General features: G+C 43.8%; 1 protein-coding gene across 3 annotated transcripts in view; it reads left to right on the top strand.

Moving 5' to 3' along the window:
• The first annotated feature begins 956 nt into the window (after positions 1 to 956).
• LOC100424416 (putative adhesion G protein-coupled receptor E4P) overlaps positions 957 to 21,776 on the top strand; it is a 50,495-nt gene continuing 29,675 nt past the window's right edge. For all 3 annotated transcript variants that reach the window (XM_077979690.1, XM_077979691.1, XM_077979689.1), the window contains exons 1-7: positions 957 to 1,003; positions 8,908 to 8,993; positions 12,294 to 12,344; positions 14,732 to 14,854; positions 16,347 to 16,499; positions 19,431 to 19,471; positions 19,982 to 20,117. In XM_077979690.1, coding sequence (XP_077835816.1) covers positions 8,960 to 8,993; positions 12,294 to 12,344; positions 14,732 to 14,854; positions 16,347 to 16,499; positions 19,431 to 19,471; positions 19,982 to 20,117 — 538 coding nt within the window. In that variant the 5' untranslated portion in view covers positions 957 to 1,003; positions 8,908 to 8,959. The remainder of the gene's footprint in view (positions 1,004 to 8,907; positions 8,994 to 12,293; positions 12,345 to 14,731; positions 14,855 to 16,346; positions 16,500 to 19,430; positions 19,472 to 19,981; positions 20,118 to 21,776) is intronic.

Below are 21,776 nucleotides of genomic sequence, written 5' to 3'. Positions count from 1 at the left end.
TGTGTGCCTGTAATCCCAGCTACTGGGGAGGCTGAGGCAGGAGAATCGCTTGAACCCAGGAGGCAGAGGTTGCAATGAGCCAAGATTGTGCCATTGCACTCCAGCCTGGATGACAAGAGTGAAATTCCATCTCAAAAAAAAGATGATGCGGCAAACATTTTGAGTAGTACATGGAGGAGGTGATTACCAGCCCAGCTATACAGCCGTATCTACGTGATTATTTGCATAATTTATTGCATTTACTCTTATGAATTTATAAAAATAAATGGAAAACAGAAAGATGAAGGTGTTAACATTTGGGAGAATAAGACCATGTTTCATACACGTAATAAAATCAAGACAAGGAGTAAATTGCTTCTTGGGTATTTGGACTTGCCAAATTAGGGCATTATTTGCCATATTCATGCTGGATCTTACCAAGATTCTTCTAATACAAATGAGACAACAATTTCAGAATACCACCCTAATAAAACCAGTTGAAAATCTTATCAGCCAAGTCTATCAGTGTAATTCTGTTAAATGGTACCATCCCAAAGACCAAGAATATGGATGAGTCATTTTCCGAAGTTGGTCAACTGGAACAGGAAATTAAGCTCTACAAAGATATGCTGACTCCTTTCCACACTCTGGCCTTCAACTCTGGTAGTGAAAATTAAATTAAAAGGACCTCTTTGAAGTTGAACCCATATCCTTGGGAGTTGGCCTCACTCTCCATTATCACTCTCCATTTCCCACTGACCACCATCACCATTTGCCCGTTCATTTTCTGAGGCACTTTGATATGGTCCACCATGATAATGTACCACTTAAATTACGGCAATGGAAGGAGAACTAATAGACCCTGCATTATGCAAACTCCCCAAACAACAACACAGCCTCCCGTGTCCACCCACAAGACTCCTTGAGAAACCGGAGCTCAAGATAAAAACCAACATACTTCCTCTTCTGTCAGTTCTGAGAAGCTACCAGGCTCAGTGAGAGGCAAGGACTTTTCATCTTTAGGGTAAGTAGTATCTTCCTATAGAAAATAGGAAGTGTTTTACTTGTGATCCTGAATCTAAGAAAAATATTCTCGTTCTGGAAACATTTTCAAGGAGGCCTCATTACTTGTCCAATTACTTTATTTCTTGAGAGCTGCTATGACAGCTTCTATCTCACATTCATTTTTTCCACTTCTGCTTGGGCAAGGAGTGTGTGTGTCGTTATGCGATAGTCTGAAACCTGCTGGGATGCCTTATCACGCACAAAGAAGGGGGCAATGGTGTGTAAAGGGGCTTAAGGTGAACTAAAATGATCAAGATTCGAGAATAATCTAAGATGAACATAGCTTATAACGAACATGTTATGAAAAACAAGGAAAACAAGATCTAAAAAGATGAGCCAGTTTCCTAAGTCCGTAGGATGAATTAGCAGCTTTTGCATACACCTCACACCCATAATATACACATCAGCACATGTGTTTAAATGCCAGTCTCACAGTCATCGTCATTTTCATGGTGGAAGGGTTTTGTGCTTTATTCATGACCAAAGCAGAGATTTACAGGTCAACTTTTTCACCCAGCTGGTTATGACCCACTGGAGGAGGCTGGTCGCTTTCAGTGGATGGGTCTTCTTAGGCCACTACTGTGTTCCTGTGGGGACTTCACAGGACCCTTGTTAATTCTTATTACCACTGGGTAAAAGGTCAGTCCTTAGCATGTGCCACCATGGCACCACCTTAGTGGGGTAACAACCACGAAGGCAACAAGCAGAAATGAAAACAACCCTAATTAGATAATATCAGTCGCTGCAAATAGTGAGTTTCTTTGTGTGTGATCCTTGGCTCAGTTCTCTGTGTCTGCCTCTCTTTCTCTCTGATGTGAAATTCTTTTCTTATAATTGGTGATGGTCAAATGTCCTCTCCAAATCAGCATCCCTAGAGGCCTTGGCTGTTGTGAAAAATCTTACCACCTTATTCCTTTCAAAATACTCACTTTAGTTAAACTTGTTTCAAATGAGGCCTCAGCAAAGAAATGCCCTTATCTGGACAGGTGTTCTTTTCATTGAGAATTTTCCAGTTATATTTTAGAGTAGACTTTTTGAAGGGTGGAGCAACACGACTCTAAAAAGAAGACAAAGGTTGAAAGAGGAAAGGTATCCAGAAAGTAATCAAGTATAACTCTACCAACGGGACACAAGTTTCCCACGACAGAATTTGATTTCAGTGAAGTACAGATTGCAAGTGATTGGCCTCCTGGTTCTGTATTTAGGGAAAACGTGGGTGTGGGTGTCTCTAGATAGCCTTTGGTGTCCAGTTCCACACAGTCCTTATTACTTCCCACCAATGGCCTTATGTATTTATGTTGCATGTCTAGATGCTGGGAGACCTTGGAGTTTATGACCTTGGTGAGGTGGTTGCGCATGGGCTTTGGACTCAAGCTGACGTCCTCCAAGTCTTAGATTTGTATTTTCCTAGCAGCACAATCTTGAGCAAATGATATCATTGTTTGGAACCTCAATTTCCTCATCTGAAGACTGAGGAGACATAAAATTATAAGACCTACATCATGGCCGGGCATGGTGGCTCACTCCTGTAATCCCAGCACTTTGGGAGGCCAAGATGGGTGGATCACCTGAGGTCAGGAGTTCCAGACCAGCCTGGCCAACGTGGTGAAACCCCATCTCTACTAAAAATACAAAAATTAGCCGAGTATGGTGATGCGCACCTGTAGTCCCAGCTACTCGGGAGGCTGAGGCAGGATAATTGCTTGAACCCAGGAGGCAGAAGTTGTAGTGAGCTGAGATCACACTACTGGGTGACAGAGAGAGACTCCATCTCAAAAAAATAAAATAAAATAAAATAAAATAAAATAAAGACCTACATCATAAGATGGTTGTAGCTTTCAATAAGAGAATAGCCATATTAGCCAGAAAGTTCTTAAGGCACTTGGCCCATAGTAGAAGTTCCATAAGTGATTTTAGGAGACAGTAATGGAAGGGATGAGAGAAGCATCTGCAGCAAAATTTGATTTGCAAGCAGGATTCCAATGCATAATGTGCAGTTGGCCTGCTTAGGAATAAGTGGTTCCATGGGATGGGTCTTCTTAGGCCACCACTGTGTTCCTGTGGTGACTTCACAGGACCCTTGTTAATTCTCATCACCACTGGGTAAAAAGTCAGTCCTCAGCATGCAAAGTTGTGATTACAGTTGGGGTCAGGAAAAGGACATGAGAGATCTCCATGACCTCTGTCGTCACCATCATCACCATCAGCATTACTGTCACTTCCACCATCCTTGCCACCATCACCACAACCATGCTGTCCCCCTTCACTATTACCATCACCACCACTATCATCACCATCACTATCAGCACCATCATCAGTATCATCATCATCACCACCATCACCATTACTACCATTGGCATCACCACCACCACCGTTACCATCACCACCATCATTACCGCCATCATCACCATCACCACCACTGCCATTACCATCACCACCATCATTACCGCCATCATCACTATCACCAGCACCACCATTACCATCACCACCATCATTACCACCATCATCATCACCACCGCCATTACCATCACCACTATCATTACCACCATCATCACCACCACCATTACCATCACCACCATCATTACCACCATCATCACCACCACCATTACCATCACCACCATCATTACCACCATCATCACCACCACCATTACAATCACCACCATCATTACCACCATCATCACCACCACCATTACCATCACCACCATCACCATTGCCACCATCCCCATCACTACCATCACCATGATTACCACCACCACCATCACCATTGACACTGTCACCATCACCACCATCACTGCTATTACCACCATCACCATCACCATTGCCACCATTCCCATCACTACCATCACCATTATTACCACCACCACCATCACCATTGACACCATCACCACCATCACCATGATTACCACCATCACCCTTGCCACCATCACTATCACCACCATCACCATCACCACCACTTTTGCCACCATTGCTATCACCATGACTATTACGTCCACCATCATAACCACCATCAGGACCATCACCACCACTGCCACCTTCATCACTACCTCCACCATCATTATGATCTCCACTGCCATCACCACCATTACCATCACGACCACTACTATCACATCCACTACGACCACCACCACCACTACCACCATTGTCATCCTTCCCTCTTTCCTTCACAGGTAGCTTTATTCAGGACGTACCACATGCCGGCAGGTGTGAAGGGTCGTCTCACTGAATCAGCATGAAACTGTAAAATATGTGCTCTTTCTTAGCTATGTTTTGCAGATGAGAGGCTTGGAGGTAAAGTCACAACCTCAGAGTCACTCAACTAGTAGTTGTAGATTTGGGATTCAAACCCAGGTTTGCCTGTGCACCAAATTCTAAAGCCATCTAACTGTGTAGGGCCAGTATGTGACTGTGCGTGAAGCATGGAGGGAGAACTGCCACATAAACACACAGGCAGCACCAACAGATTCCAAACTCAGAGATCAAAGCAGCATGAATATATCAAAGCAGGAGTATCAACGCAGACCTCTCAAGAACAATTTTTAAAGTCATTTTGTGGCTGGGCGCGGTGACTCATGCCTGTAATCTCAACATTTTGGGAGAATGAGGTGGGTGGATCACTTGAGGTCAGGAATTCGAGACTAGCCTGGCCAACATGGTGAAACGTCTCTACTAAAAATACAAAAATTAGCTGGGTGTGGTGGCAGGTGCCTGTAATCCCAGCTGCTTGGGAGGCTGAGGCAGGGGATTCGCTTGAACCTGGGAGGCGGAGGTTGCGGTGAGCCAAGGTCACATCACTGCACTCCAGTCTGGGCGACAGAGTGAGACCATGTCTCAAAACCAAAAAAAAAAAAGTAATTTTGTTTCCTCTTTTATTAAAACACTTCATTATATTATTATTTTTATTGCTAAGGCAATGTACATAATTTAGAATTACAGCTGAATAAAGAGAAATTTAAAATCACTCATACTGACATTCTTCTATTAACATTTAAAATTCTCTTACATGTGATATTATATACTTTCTTTATAACCTACATTTTATATTGATACATAATAGTGGTACATATATGTGAGTTACATATGATATATTTTGATACATGCATACAATGTGTAATGATAGAATCATATAACCTCCTTTTGAGACGGAGTCTCGCTCTGTCGCCCAGGCTGGAGTGCAGTGGCCTGATCTCAGCTCACTGCAAGCTCCGCCTCCCGGGTTCACGCCATTCTCCTGCCTCAGCCTCCCGAGTAGCTGGGACCACAGGCGCCCGCCAGCTTGCCCGGCTAGTTTTTTGTATTTTTTAGTAGAGACGGGGTTTCACTGTGTTAACCAGGATGGTCTCGATCTCCTGACCTTGTGATCCACCCGTCTCGGCCTCCCAAAGTGCTGGGATTACAGGCTTGAGCCACCGCGCCTGGCCCATATATATATAACCTCCTTTTGATCCTAATGCTACGTCATAATCACTTTCTATGGGGTTTTGTTTTGTTTTGTTTTGTTTTTTTAGACAGAGTCTCGCTCTGTCGCCCAGGCTGGAGTGCAGTGGCATGATCTCGGCTCACTGCAAGCTCCGCCTCCTGGGTTTACGCCATTCTCCTGCCTCAGCCTCCCGAGTAGCTGGGACTACAGGCGCTGCCACCTCGCCCGGCTAGTTTTTTGTATTTTTTAGTAGAGACGGGGTTTCACCGTGTTAGCCAGGATGGTCTCGATCTCCTGACCTTGTGATCCGCCCATCTCAGCCTCCCAAAGTGCTGGGATTACAGGCGTGAGCCACCGTGCCCGGCCTTGTTTTGTTTTTTGAGACGAGTCTCGCTCTGTCACCCAGGCTGGAGTGCAGTAGTTTGATCTCAGGTCACTGCAGCCTCCACCTCCTGGTTCACGTGATTCTCATGTCTCAGCCTCCCAAGTAGCTGGGATTACAGGCACTCGCCACCACGCCCGGATAATTTTGTGTTTTTAGCAGAGACGGGGTTTCACCATGTTGGTCAGGCTGGTCTCAAACTCCTGATCTCAAGCGATCCACCTGCCTCTGCCCTCCAAAGGGCTGGGATTGTAGATGTGACCCACCGCGTCCGGCCCTATGTTGTTCTAATAGCCTCCTACAACATTATTTTTTGCATGTGATACCGGATTGTTTGCATTGCACATAATTGTTGTTTTTCTTCCTGCTTACATTTTGTGAAACTTTTCTGCAAACTACTTAAAGCATCTTCTCCATCAGTTCCTCCATCATCACTGGCAGCGCCTTTGAAAGGCTTCACCGATCTGCAGAGTACATCATTTTTGCTAATGTGCACTGGAGGTTTTATCTTAAACCCCAGTTGGCCACCGACATTACCTTAGGAGAGTGCTTTCTGCATTTTAAATTGATATCCGTAGGCAAACGCTTACTACAATGCTTCTTAAAGTCCTCTTTGAAAGACTCATTTAGGCCTGGCTTGGTGGCTCACACCTATAATCCCAGCACTTTGGGTAGGCCCAGGCGGGTGGATCACCAGAGGTCAGGAGTTTGAGACCAGCCTGACCAACGTGGTGAAACTCTGTCTCTACTTAGAAAATACAAAAATTAGCCGGGCGTAGTGCCGGGAGCCTGTCATCCCAGCTACTAGGGAGGCTGAGACAGGAGAATTGCTTGAACCCCGGAGGCGGAGGTTACAGCGAGACGAGATCACACCACTGCACTCCAGCCTGGGCGCCACGGCCAGAAAGCCTCATTTATAGTGATGTCTAGTACCTCCACTATTTTCTCTGTTAGAAATGATTTCTGTTTTGAATAGACAAGACCTTCACTTGGCTCAAAATTCAAAAGATAGAAGAGGATAAACTGAAAAGTCTCCTTGCCTCGGCTTCCCAGTCACTTGGTTTCTTTCTCCTTTTTAAAAATATTTTATTTTATTTTAGGCTGGGTGCAGTGGCTCACGCCTGTAATCCCAGCATTTTGGGAGGCCGAGGAGGGCCAGCCTAGCCAACATGACAAAACCCCGTCTCTACTAAAAATATAAAAAATTAGCCAGTCGTGGTGGCCGGTGCCTGTTATCCCAGCTACTTGGGAGGCTGAGGTAGGAAAATCACTTGAACCCGTGAGGCGGAGGTTGCAGTGAGCCGAGATCGGGCCATTGCACTCCAGCCTGGGCAACAGAGTGAGACTCCGTCTCTAAATAAATAAATAAATTTTACTTTATCTTAAGTTCCGGGATATATGTGCAGGACGTGTGAGTTTGTTACGTAGGTAAACATGTGCCATGGTGGTTTGCCGCACCTATCAACCCATCACCTAGGTGTTAAGCCTCGCATACGTTTGTTTTCAAATGTAACGGATGCTATGAGTTTGTTAGGTACCTTCCAGGAATATTTTATGCAAATACAAAATTATCATACACATACAGATGCATTTGATGCATTTATGTTTGTACATTTGTATGTATGATTTTGTGTATACACATATAAACACCCATACACACATGCAAATATGGATAATTGTATATAGAAGGCTAACATTTTCCTAAAACAGAGGAGATAGTAGCCTTTTATATAAATATATTATAAATATATGTGTACATATTTCTTTCTTTTTTTATTTTTTGAGATGGAGTCTTGCTCTGTCACCTAGGTTAGAGGGCAGTGGCACGGTCTCAGCTCACTGCAACCTCTACCTCCCAGGTTCAAGTGATTCTCCTGCCTCAGCCTCCCCAGTAGCTGAGATTACAGGCACCTGCCACCACACCCGGCTAATTTTTGTATTGTTAGTAGAGATGGGGTTTCACCATGTTGACCAGGCTGGTCTCTAACTCCTGACCTCAGGTGATCTGCCCATGTCGTTCTCCCAACGTGCTGGGATTAAAGGCATGAGCCGCCGTGCCTGGCCTATATTATATATTTCAAAATTGCTAAAAGAATAAATTTTGAAAGTTCTCATATCAAAAAACGATAGGTATGTGAGGTGATGCATATGTTAATTGTCTTGATTTAATCATTCCACAATGTCAGCCAGGCGCGGTGGCTCACGCCTGTAATCCCAGCACTTTGGGAGGCTGAGGCGGGCGCATCACGAGGTCAGGAGATCGAGACCATCCTGGCTAACACGGTGAAACTGTGTCTCTACTAAAAATGCAAAACAAATTAGCCCGGCGTGGTGGCAGGAGCCTGTAGTCCCAGCTACTCCGGAGGCTGAAGCAGGCGAATGGCGTGAACTCGGGAGGCGGAGCTTGCAGTGAGCCGAGATCGGGCCACTGCACTCCAGCCTGGGCGATAGAGCGAAAAAAAAAAAAAAATTATTCCACAATGTCAACATAAGTCAAAACATCATATTATAGCCCATAAGCATATATAATTATTTATGAATTAAAAATTAAAAATAAATCAATGACAGCAATGTAAAAAAAAAAAAAGAAGAAGAAAGAAAAAATGAGTAGTTTGTCTGGTGGAGTTTTCCACTCTCGATCTTGCTGATTGCCATAGAACAGGATTTTAAATTCCAGCCGGATATTTCATCAGATGCATCCGTTTTTTAGCATTTGTTGAGTGATAAACTTGTTCCCTATAACCAAATGTGCTATGATCATCCTTGCAGGGTCTTTTCCTTGACAGAGTTAACCAGAGGCAGAATTATTGGGTCAAAGGAGAGGGAGAGATGAACGGTTTTTGTTTGTTTGTTGGTTGGTTGGTTGGTTGGTTGGTTTCGAGATAGAGTCTTGCTCTGTTGCCCAGCCTGGAGTGCAGTGGTGCGATCTCAGCTCACTGCTACCTCTGCCTTCTGGTTTCAAGCAATTCTCCTGCCTTGGCCTTACATTTTGATAAGCATTGGCCATGTGGCTTCTGAACTTGAACCATCAGAAATCAGATTTCATGGGGCTTATTCATTCCAGGCACTCTGACCGCGTCCTGCTTGAGAGAGATTGTTCCCGGCATCTCAGCGCTATGGGGAGCAGGTGCTTCCTGGTCCTGCTCTTGGGTAAGTGGAACTAAGAACTCCCTTCCCTTCTCCTCATGCGCCTGGTATCCTCGCTTGATTTGCTCCTTCAAATCTGGCATTTTCTCCAGCATTAACTGCGTGTGCCTCTCCTATTAGAAGCTCTCATCGCAAGTCAGGCTGGGCTGCCACAAAGCAGAACTGAAACAAGGACTTGTGTGCGTAAATAGTTTATTTGGGAGGGGATCCCAGGAAAGGAGGGTGTGGGGAGGTCACACAAGGAGGGGTGAAGAGCCGCTGAAGGGTGTGTTAGTGAGGGGGTTACCACTGCGGGCAGGTGGGTGCTGTCCTGCTAGGGACCTCCAAGAGACGGTGTAATTCCCACATTTCTGGCCTACTCCCCGGCTGGGTGCAGTAAAATGCACTGTTGCAGAGAGAGACAGAAAGTTATCTGCGGCCGGCACGGTGGCTCACGCCTCTAATCCTAGCACTTTAGGAGGCCAAGGCAGGTGAATCACTTAAGGTCGGGAGTTTGAAACCAGCCTGGCCAACATGGTAAAACCCCATCTCTACTAAAAAGACAAAAAATTTAGCCGGCCATGGTGGCGGATGCCTGTAATCCTAGCTACTCTGGAGGCTGAGGCAGGAGAATCACTTGAACCCAGAAGGCAGAGGCTGCAGTGAGCCGAGATTCCGCCACTGCACGCCAGCCCTGGGTGACAGAGTGAGACTCTCCATCTCAAAAGAAAACATCTCAAAAAAAAAAGAAAGAAAAAGAATGTCATCTGCATTCATAGGAACCCCCTCTGGGGTAGGCTAAAGGGTCACTTCAAGTATCTGCTATATGGATTGACGCCAAGCAGGTCCATGCTTGGAGCATCATAGCTCAGTAAGTTACAACCTAGACCTTCCCACCCTGTCCTCTGGGCTTTAGGGTCTTAGAGACGAGAAAAAGAAATCTCCGTAGGAGGCATCAGATACAGTTTAAGGATGGAAGGTTTGTTAGGAGACCTTACAGGTAAGTGATGTTCCATACTGTATGTAAGGGGTGGACACATTTTTTTCTGTAAGGGACAGATAATTTGTATTTCAGCTTTGTGGGCCATATGGCCTCTGCCTTAACTACTCAATTCAGCTATTCCAGCCCTAAAGCATCCATTGGCCTTATGGAAATGAATGGATGTGGCTGTGTGTCAATAAAACTTTATTTACAGACATAAGCAGCTAAAATTCATATCATTTTCATGGCCATTAAGTATTATTCTTCTTTTGATTTTTTCAACCATTTAAAATGTTTTATGTAAAAAATATAAAAGTCATCTCAACTCATAGGTCCAGTTTGCCGACCCCTACCCTGTGGGAATCAAGTGACATTTCTCTCTGGAAAAAAAAATAATAATTATTCACAGGAAATTTGGTGTTGAGTGTTTTGGTTCTGAAAAAATGGCCCTGTCAGCCAGGAATGGTGGCTCACGGCTGTAATCCCAGCACTTTGGGAAGCCGAGGTGGGCAGATCATGAGGTCAGGAGTTCAAGACTAGCCTGGCCAACATGGTGAAACCCCGTCTCTACTAAAAATGCAAAAATTAGCCAGGCGTGGTGGCACGCGCCTGTAATCCCAGCTACTTGGGAGGCTGAGGCAGGAGAATTGCTTGAACCCGGGAGGCAGAGGTTACAGTGAGATGAGATCGTGCCACTGCACTCCAGCCTGGGAGACAGAGCAAGACTCCATCTCAAAAAAAAAAAAAAAAAAAAAGAAAGAAACAACAAAACAAAACAAAATGTCGTAAGAGATAACTTAATATTATAAATCTTTAAACATAATGTTTTCATCAGTATGCATGATATTGAAAATAGTAAATACAATGAATGAGACAGGAGCAGGTGACTTTATCTTGCCCAGGTACCTTGCCTTGTTCTTTGATAACTCGAATGGACCATGAGCATGACCCAAATCCAATCTCCTAGGTATTATTTGCTATGCTTACACCATCTGGGGGCTGACATTGTTCATAGAAGCAGATGCCTCCATATTTTAGCAAAAGATTCGCACAGAGCCACTTTGCAACGGAAGGGATAGGAAAAAAATTCCTTCTTCAAGTGCCTGCTCATTCCAAGCGTATTTGCCTTAAGGGAGTGATGTTAGATAATCCAGGAAGAAATAGGTGGAGCAGCTTTCTGCATTTCTGAGTTCATCCCCAGTGTATGTATTTAACTTCAGTCTAACAACATGGCAGCAGGAAGAGATCATCTTCAAATCATCATTATCCATTCCAAATTTGTCAAAATATCGGAACTCCCAGGATTCTCATTCCCCATGAATATTCAAATCTCCTCGTACCTCAGAGGAAACCCTATTTCCTAAGGATTAAACCTACACTGTCGTCAGCCGGACATGGCTACTGAGCACTCAGAATGTGTCTAGTCCAAACGGACATGTGCCGTCTGTACAACATGCATACCAGATTTCAAAGACCTAATAAACACATATAAATTTAAATAATGGATGAATTATTTATTGCATATTGATTATGTATTGGAATGGTAATATATTTCAACTACATTGAACTAAAAAATATTATCAAAATTAATTTCAAGTGTTTCTCTTTGCTTTTTAAAAATGTGGGTAATAGATGGCCAGGTGTGGTGGCTCACAGCTGTAATCCCAGCACTTTGGGAGGCCGAGGCGTGCAAATCACTTGAGGTCATGAGTTTGAGATGAGCCTGGCCAATATGGTGAAACCCCATCTCTACTAAAAATACAAAAATTATCCAGGCATGGTGGCAGGTGCCTGTAATCCCAGCTACTTGGGAGGCTGAGGCGGGAGAATTGCTTGAACCTGGGAGGTGGAGGTTGCAGTGAGTCGAGAACATGCCGTTGCACTCCAGCCTGGGCAACAGAGCAAAACTCTGTCTCAAAAGACAAAAAAATGTTGCTAATGGAAAATTTAAAAGGACCTATGGGGTTTCCATTTATATTTTTCTTGAACAGTGTGTGGTTTGAGGTCCGGACTGATATTAAAATAAACTGTTGAATATAGAAAGGAGATTGCCAACCTTATCTTTTGGTGCTGGGACATAGAGAAGAAGCTGAATTCGCTGCTGGGTTTTCGGAAATTGGGAAACACAGCTCCAATCAGATGAACTTCCCATACTTTAGAAGGATATGATGTCCAAATCTGTGACTCTTGTGTTTATAACCTGCCTGGAAGACGCTATGGTGAAGCTTGCATGTGTGACTGGGCAAAGAGTTAGGGCTAGTTGCCCCTAACTCACCCAGCCTTCAGCCAAGCAGAGTCCAGGGGATCCCCGTCTGAATGATCCCCTCCTCTCTCTGTTCCAGGTCTCACTATCTTAGTGGTTCTGCCAGGATCAGAAGCCGAGAATTCTGGAGGTGAGTCTATTCATAGCCAAAGGCCAGAGGAAAGGAAATTGGGATCTGGAAGCTTCCTTCAGAGAAGGGAAGGAGCTTTTTTCAAGAGACAGAGCATGGAGTCTCTGGCACTTCCTTCTGGCTCCTTGGAGATACCAAGAGCTGTTTTCCCATCTCCATTATCACCATCATCTGCATTTACATAGCAAAGCACATCACATATACCATCTCAGTCAATCCCCATGACACTCCTACAAAGACATTATCCCCATTTGATCAAGGGTCCTCCAGAAAAGTGGCTGGCTCAAGGTCACATGGCTGGTGGACGCTAGACTCTCCTCTTTCTTTCCCCAAGCCTGTGTCTTGAGTCATTACAGGAAATACTTTGCCTTCACCACAAGCCATTGCTTGGGTTCCCCCAGAAGCAGACCCTGAGAGCAACCCGTTGTTCTGGGAGGGACTCCTAGGAGGCACCAGCTGGGAGTGGGCAGTGGCATAGGAAGGGGAGGAGCTCATATAGGATCCTTATCAAGCAAGTTACATGTGGGCAGCTGGAGTTTAATACCTGGGGGAAGCTGTTGGGCGTGGCATGGAACAGGCACCTCATACACCTCAACGGGTAAGGAACCTATTGATTATGACTATGTTCCAAATTGTGGTAAAATGTAGATAATGTAAAATGTAGCTTTATAACTATTGTCAAGGGTACAGGTAAATGCCATTCAACATTTGCACTGCCATGCAACCATCACCACCATCCACCCACAGTGTTCTTTCTAGTTGCAGAACTGAAACTCTGTGTCTATGAAACATGAACTCCCCATTCCTCTTCCCCAAGGCCCTGGCACCCACCATTCTACTTTCTGTCTCTATGAATCCAGCAACTCTGGGCATCTCAAAGGAGTGGAATAATACATTATTTGATGCTTTGCTTATTTCATGGAGCATAATGTTCCCCAAGGTTCATTTATGGTGTAGCATGTGTCAGAATTCCATTCTTTCTTTCTTTTTTTTTTTTTTTTTCTTTTTTTGAGACTGAGTTTCACTCTTGTTGTCCAGGCTGGAGTGCAATGGTACAATCTCGGCTCACTGCAACATCAGCCTCCTGGGTTCAAGCGATTCTCCTGCCTCAGCCTTCCAAGTAGCTGGGATTATAGGCATTCACCACCATGCCCAGCTAATTTTGTTTGTTTGTTTGTTTGCATTTATTAGAGATGAGGTTTCATCATGTTGGTCAGGCTGGTCTCGAACTCCTGACCTCAGGTGATCCACCCACCTCAGCCTCCCAAAGTGCTGGGATTACAGGTGTGTGAGCCACCATGCCTGGCCAGAATTTCCTTCTTTCTAAAAGCTGAATAACATAATATTGTGTGGATGGACCACATTTTGTTCATTTATTCATTCATGGGCACCTGGATTACATACAACATTTGGCTATTATGAATAATGGTGATATGAACATGAGTGGACAAATATCTCTTCTATACCCTGCTTTTGATTCCTTTGAGTATATTCCCAGAAGTGTGATTGCTGGATCATATGGTAAGATCATATGGTAATTCTGATTTAGAATTTATTGAGGAATTGCTATACTGTTTCTCATAGACATGGCATCATTTTACATGTCTACCAGCAGGGCACAAGGGTTCCATTTTCTCTACATTCTCACCAACACTTGCTATTTTCTGTTGTTTTTACAATAATAATGAAATTGGCTTTTTTTTTTTTTTTTGAGATGGAGTCTCGCTCTGTCGCCCAGGCTGGAGAGCAGTGGCACTATCTCGGCTCACTGCAAGCTTCACCTCCCAGGTTCATGCCATTCTCCTGCCTCAGCCTCCCGAGTAGCTGGGTCTACAGGTGCCTGCCACCATGCCCAGCTAATTTTTTTTTTTTGTATTTTTTTGTAGAGACGGGGTTTCACCATGTTAGCCAAGATGGTCTCAATCTCCTGACCTCGTGATCCACCTGCCTCAGCCTCCCAAAGTGCTGGGATTACAGGCGTGAACCATCGCGCCCGGCCAAAATTGGCTTTTTTTTGCTTTTCTTTTTTTTTTAAATGCACTATCTTCTATCAATCATTGATAAAGGGAGCTACTTATGAGAGGAAAGGCATTGTTAACCTGCCATGTGACGAACAAAGAGAATTCTGGTAGCCAGGGTGAGCCTGCAAGGAAAGAAAAACAGGTGCTGGCATTTGGAGGTTCACCCATCTGGCAAAAGTGGTGTTGGTGGCAGAAGTGGGACATGGTTGGGCACTGTGTGCCCCTGTGTTCAGCAAAGGTCTGGATGCCAAACGGATGCCAACAGAACTATTCCCAACATGACATTCTTCTGACTGCAGCATTGGTACAGGGTAGACGCATACTGAATATTTCTTAGACGAATGAATGGATTCTGTTTCTCTGCAGCTTTCTGTCCTCAATGCCCTAAATATGCCAAGTGCCACAACAGCACCCACTGCACCTGTGAACACGGCTTTTCGGCCAGGTCTGGCAGGACATACTTTCATGAGTTCTCTGAGAAGTGTGAAGGTAAAAATGTTAACGGGGTTTTAATTTAATCTCTCATTAGTGATAACTATTCTGTTCCATGTGTCCTCTGCCCAAAACACATAAACCCATAGCCCAAATAAAACTTGTCTCTCTTCAGCAGACTATTTGATAAAGTACAGCCGTCGGCCAGGTGTGCTTGTCCCTGAGTCCTTCAGATGGAGAGCACAAGTATAAGTCTGTGGTCCAGAGCACCTTTTGTCTGTGGGTCCTTTGCTTGAGCCTCAGCTCTGGTCCATTCAGCAGAGAAGGCTGATGTGGTTCGGAGCGGCAAGACACATAAACATTGCATAAGCCAGGATTTTTTTTTTTTTTTTTTTTTTTTTTTTTGAGATGGAGTCTCGCTCTGTCGCCCAGGCTGGAGTGCAGTGGTGCAATCTCGGCTCACTGTAAGCTCCGCCTCCCAGGTTCACGCCATTCTCCTGCCTCAGCCTCTCGAGTAGCTAGGACTACAGGCACCCACCACCATGCCTGGCTAATTTTTTGTGTTTTTAGTAGAGACGGGGTTTCACCATGTTAGCCAGGATGGTTTCGATTTCCTGACCTTGTGATCCGCCTGCTTCAGCCTCCCAAAGTGCTGGGATGACAGGTGTGAGCCACCACGCCTAGCCTTTTTTTTTTGAGTTAGAGTCTTACTCTGTCACCCAGACTGGAGTGCAATGGTGCGATCTCAACTCACTGCAACCTCTGCCTCCCGGGTTCAAGCGATTCTCCTGCTTCAGCCTCCTGAGTAGCTGGGATTAGAGGTACACACCATGACGCCCAGCAATTTTTGTATTTTTAGTAGAGACAGGGTTTCACCATGTTGGCCAGGCTGGTCTTGAACTCCTGACCTCATGTAATCCACCTGCCTCAGCCTCCCAAAGTGCTGGGATGACAGGCATGAACCACCACGCCCGGCCAAGCCAGGATTTTAGTAGTGTGGTCCTTCCTCATCTCTCTCAAGTTTTTATAATAGTGTGTTAACTTACCCTATGTTTATTACCCTGCCATGCACTATGTGTGTTAAATTGATTTAGCAAATGGTGTGACTTAAAAACAACATTAAAAACAACATTCCGTCCTTATTCTAGTGATTTGATATGTCATCTTTACCATGTTCTAAAGCTCCATAGGTACTTGGGTCTACGTCTGGACTTCTAGTCTATTTCATTAGTCTATTTTTATTTATGCATGCATCAGTACCTCCTTGTTTAGTTGCAGTTTTATACTTTGTCTTAATGTCCTATACTTAATGTCCTATACTTTGTTCCCACCTTGTAGTTTTTTCTGGCTGCACCTGCATGATAGCAACAATTTGTCTCTCACTTCATAAAATTCACATGTAGATTTTTAAAAATTGGAATTGTATTGGATTTATAAGTTAACTTAGGGAGAACATTGATGGACAATGGTTGGGCAATAAAGATTTCATGGGCAAGGGAAATGGTATAATTCTATGAAAATGAAAGTAACACTTTCTCTTGATTCACAGATATTAATGAATGTGAGACCGGGCTGGCAAAGTGCAAGTATGAAGCTCATTGTAAAAATAAAATTGGAACTTACATCTGTAGCTGTTGGATAAAACATCCTGTCCTCAACTGGCTGGCTGGTTTTATAGATTATAATTTTCCAGATTGTTATGGTACGAACCTCCAAATACTATTTTCACTGAAAAATGATGGGGACTTGGGGGAAACTCTGAGAGATTCTCTAATTTTAGGCCAGGGTAAGAGAGTAAAGCTCCATCCTAACCCTCATCCCTCATTCCTTTGTTGTCTTTGATGATATTTTCCAAGATGGTGTCATCCAAGCCTTGGCATCTATAACCATCTCTATATAGATGCTTCCAAATGTATGTGTCCAATACAGGTCTGTTTCCTGAGCTTCCAAAAGGGCACCTTTAAATTTCTTCTGAATTCCTCTATTTATTCATCTCTCACTCATCTTAAATTCAATGTTTATGTCTATCTACCTATCTACTAAATCTGATGAATTCACACTGATACCTCTGGTTCCAGTTCAACATCAAGGCTTGTTGGAACCTTCCCTCTTTCCTTGTTTGTAACTTCCTTCTCCAACAATGAGAAACCCGTCTCTCACTATCCACAATTTATTTATTTGTTTAATTCCATCATTATTTCACGTTTGGGTAAGAGAGATTGAAGTGCTAAATCTTCCACTTATCATCTGGCTTTCAGTTAATGACTTAATTCCTATATACCTCATCTTTAAATGGGAATAGTAATATTAATAGTATCTATTGTGTCAGTTACATGTTGCTGCATAACAAGTTACCCCCAAATTTAGTGGCCTAAAACAACACATATGTATTGTTTCATAGTTTCTCTGGGTTAGGGAACTAAGCATGGCTTAGCTGAGTCTTTTGCTTCCGGGTCTATCACAGTTGCAACTGAGGTTTTGTCCAGGCTGTGGTTTCATCTGGAGACTCGACTGGGGCAGGTTCTGCTTCCAAGCTACTCACAAGGTTGCTGGGAGAATTTAATTCCTTCAGAGCTGGTGGACTGAAACCCTCAGTTCATTTCTGGTGATTGGTGGGAGACAGCCTTTAGTTTCTAGATATGTGGGTCTCTACAGCTTGCTTTGTTATAGCAAACACATTAGAATGGCCAGAAAGAGAGCATGAATAAGACAGGAGTCATAGTCTTTTATAACCCATTCTCAGAGTGACATCCTATCACGTTTGCTATATTCTGTTCCTTAGAAATGAGTCACTGAGTCCAGTCCACAGTCAAGGGAAGATTACCCAACGATGTGAATGCCAAGAGGCAGGGATTATTTGCAGCCATTTCTGAATCCTTCTTACTGGACTGAATAGTGTTCTCCCCAAATTGATTCCACCTGGAATGTGTGAATATGATCTTATCTGGAAATAGGGTATTTGTAGATGTAATAAGTCAAGATGCAGTTATACGAGATCAAAGTGGACCCTGAATCCTACATGATTGGTGTCCTAATGAGATGAAGGGTATTTGGACACAGAGACACACACAGAGGGAAGATGGCCATGTGAAGACAGAGGTGAAGATTGGAGTTATGCTACCAAAGGGCAAGGAATGTCAGAGACTGACGGCAACCACCAGAGGCTGGAAGAGGCAGGGCAAGGTGTTTCCCTGAAGCCTTCAGAGGGAGCATGGTCTTGCTGGCACCTTGATTTGGACTTCTGGCCTCCAGAACTATGAGACAATACATTTCTATTGCTTTAAGCCACCCAATTTGTATCACTATATTATGGCAACCCCAGGAAATTAATACACTTTACCTATTCATTATTATTATTTTTGAGATGGGGTCTCGCTTTGTTACCAGGCTGGAGTACAGTGGTGTGACCTTCGCTCACTGCAACCTCTGCCTCCCAGGCTCAAGCAATCCTTCCACCTCAGCCTCCTGAGTAACTGGGACTACAGGCATATGCCACCACACCTGGCTAATTTTTGCATTTTTTGTAGAGATAGGGTTTCACAATGTTGCCCGCACTGGTCTGGAACTCCTGACCTTAAATGATCCACCCGTCTTGGCCTCCCAAAGTGCTAGGATTACAGGCGTGAGCCACTGCACCCAGCCCCTACTCATTATTAATGTATGTGAAATACTTAACAGTCCTAGGCACCTAGGAAAAGTCAGTTAATACTGGTTATTATGCTGTATGTGCCTTTTCTACAACTTTCTGTGTTCCTTGAAATGAGATAATATATATGATGGCACTTTATATACTGCGATGTGTAGACAACTGCTTCTATATTATTAAGTCAATTAACACTGATTTCTTCCATGTCACCTTGATGTGTTGGGATCCTCTGCTATATACTCCCACACCATCATGTCCTATTTATTATTGATTGATTGATTGATTGATTTTGGGAAGTCCTGTTTTATTTTATTTTAGGTTTGGGTGTGGTATATGTGCAGGTTTGTTGCGTGGGTAAACTGCGTGTCTCTGGGGTTTGGTGTATGAATGTTTCCGTCACCCAGGTAGTGGACATAGTACCCAATCAGTAGCTTTTCAGCCCTCCTCAGCCTCCCACCCTTTCCCTCTAGTAGTCCCCAGTGTCTATAGTTCCCATCTTTTTGTCCACATATCATGTTCTATTTATTAAGAGTAAGAGCATCCCTTGCAATTGCTTAATTATTTATTCATAATAACTTGCTTAATGACTTTCATGCCAAACTTCAGATTCCACAAGGGGACACCTTTGTTTCTTTTCCTAGCCTATATCCATATATTTCAGCATTGTGCTTGGTTTCGAGTAGGTGCTCAATAAACAGGGTTGACTAAAGTAATGGGTTGGTGCAAAAGTAATGGCGGTTTTTGCCATTACTTTCAATAGCAAAGATTGCCATGACTTTTGCACCAACTCAATATGGAACTGGAAGCCCCATTCTAATTCTCTTTTATAATTCTACTGTGCAATACTTTTTAGGCTTCTTAGAGGGGAATTAGGATGGGCTGCGGAAGTATTAGGGAAAGACTTAACTTGAGGGTGATTGGAGGAAGGGATGCAAGCAGGGTGTATTTTCTCCCACATCTCTTTCAATGACATCTTTTCTTTCACAGAGGACGATAGTCAAGGGACACAGGCAAAAGTGGATATTTGGGTGAGTGGGGTGAAGCCTGGATTTGGGAAACAGTTGGTATGTATAACTAAGTCATTCTCCTACCCAAACATTAACATGTCTTCCTGTGATTTTTAGGGCAGGGTAGTTCTATCCAGGGGTAATTTTGTCCTCCATTCCAAGGTTGTCTGTGAATGTCTGGGGACGCTTTGGGTTGTCATACCTTCAGGGTGATATGTGTGACTGGCATCTGGTGGATAGAGACCAGGGATACAGCTCAACATCCTACAGTGCCTGGGACAGCCTCCCACAATTAAGAAGTTCCTTGTGCCACATGTCCATAGAGAAAGAGAAATACAAGGGTAGGGGGAAAGTGCCTCAGCTGTCATTCAAAGACCTACATCAAGCACCTAGATTCTCAATGCCACACACACCTTGTAGCACCTTAATAAATATCGTTGCCTTCTGGGCTCCCCACTCCAACACTTGTGCATATTCCTTATTTCTTACATTTCAGTGAGAGTCAATCTAATTAGCTTTATTTTTTTGAAGGAAAATCTGAGAAGAAATGGAAGCAGAGAGGACATTGCAAGACAGGCTACTCAACTAATTCAGAGCGTGGAGTTGAAGATCTGGAATGACAGTTTTGCTTCTCCAGGAAAGGGTCGAATTTCTGACTTAGATGTAGGTAAGAGAGGCTGAGTAGAGTCTTTATCACCCTCCGTAAAGACCATTAAGAGGTCTGGGTCCTGGCTTTGCCAGGGTTTCTGAATGATGAAATCTGTGGGTTTCCAGGATCATAGACCCTCTACACCAACATTCTACATGAGAAGGACTCTGTTTTCAAAAATGCAAATTCAAGGGACAAGAGAATAAACCAGCTCTCGTCTTCTTTTCAGCTTCCCTTGGTATGTCAGAAAGTATTTAAGAGCATATTCACCATGCCTCCTTGGCTAGAGGACAGAAAAATCCTCGGTTATTTTCCTACTCTACTCTCACATAGTAACGAGAACACAGAATACTTCATCTCTGGTCACCAAAATACGTGTGGGCTCATTTTCCACACTGACCGCACAGTTCTCCAGTGGATACCAGCGGGGTGTTCTATAATTCAATTATGACATTATGAATGCTTAATGACTTTCATGCCAAACTTCAGATTCCACAACATTCTCTACCAAAGATAGTGTCAGATCCCATAGGCTGCAGGCTTAATCCCACAAAAGTGTTCTTCACCTCAAATGCCAATCTCAAGTTCTAGGTTGTAACCTGTACGTCCGACTGACAGGCTACACATTAGAGTCCCACAACCCCTTCCTTGGGTTTGAGTAATTTGCTAGAGTGACTCACTTAACTTAGGAAAGCACTTTACTTACATTTATCCATTTATTAAAAATATATTACAAATGGGCTGGGTGTGGTGAGTTATGCCTGTATTCCCAGCACTTTGGGAGGCTGAAGCAAGTGGATCGCCTGAGGTCAGGAGTTCAAGACCAGCCTGGCCAACATGGCAAAACCCCATCTCTACTGAAAAAAAAAAAAAAAAAAAAAAAAAGTATCTGGGCGTGGTGTTGTGTACCTGTAATCCTAGCTTCCCAGGGGGCTGAGGCAAGAGAATTGCTTGAACCCAGGAGGTGGAGGTTGCAATGAGCTGAGATCGCACCATTGCACTCAAGCCTGGGCAAGAGAGCAAGACTCCATCTCTCTCTCTATATATATATAAAATATATTTAAAATATAAATATATATTTATAAATACTATATATATATATAAATAAAACATGATACAGATGAACAGCTAGATGGAAGAGAGACACAGGGCAAGGCATAGGAGAAGAGGTGCAGTGCTTCTAAGCCCCCTTTAGGGGTGCCACGCTGAGGACCCACATATTTTAAGCTATCTAGAATCTCCTAGACAGCTTAACAAATCTTTTGGATTTGTATGGAGGCTTCATTAGTTAGCCATGATTGGGTACATTATTGGCCATTTACATCAACTCAACATTCAGCCTCCCTCCTCTTCCTGTATCTGGGATGGGGGTGAAACTGAAAGTTCCAACCCTTTAATCTCACCATTGGTTTCCTTGGCAACCACCCCCATCCTGAGGCTATCCAGGAGCTGGCTAAGAGTCACCACATTAGAAAAAAAGATGTTCCTATAACCAAGAGAATACAAAGGATTTGAGTTGAGTCACATGTTCCTGTCACTCAGGAAATTACAATGGTCTTAGGGGCGATATGTCAGCAACTTGAGTCCAAGACCAAATATTAGAACAAGAGATTTTCCTAGTGTTCCTACTGCTCAGGAAATGCTAAGGGTTTTAGGAACTCTATATCAGGAACTGTG

The sequence above is a fragment of the Macaca mulatta genome, chromosome 19, assembly GCF_049350105.2.
Source record: "Macaca mulatta isolate MMU2019108-1 chromosome 19, T2T-MMU8v2.0, whole genome shotgun sequence".
NCBI lineage: Eukaryota > Metazoa > Chordata > Mammalia > Primates > Cercopithecidae > Macaca > Macaca mulatta.
The sequence above is the reverse complement of the archived record's forward strand: the minus strand, read 5'-3'. Positions and strand labels throughout refer to the sequence as shown.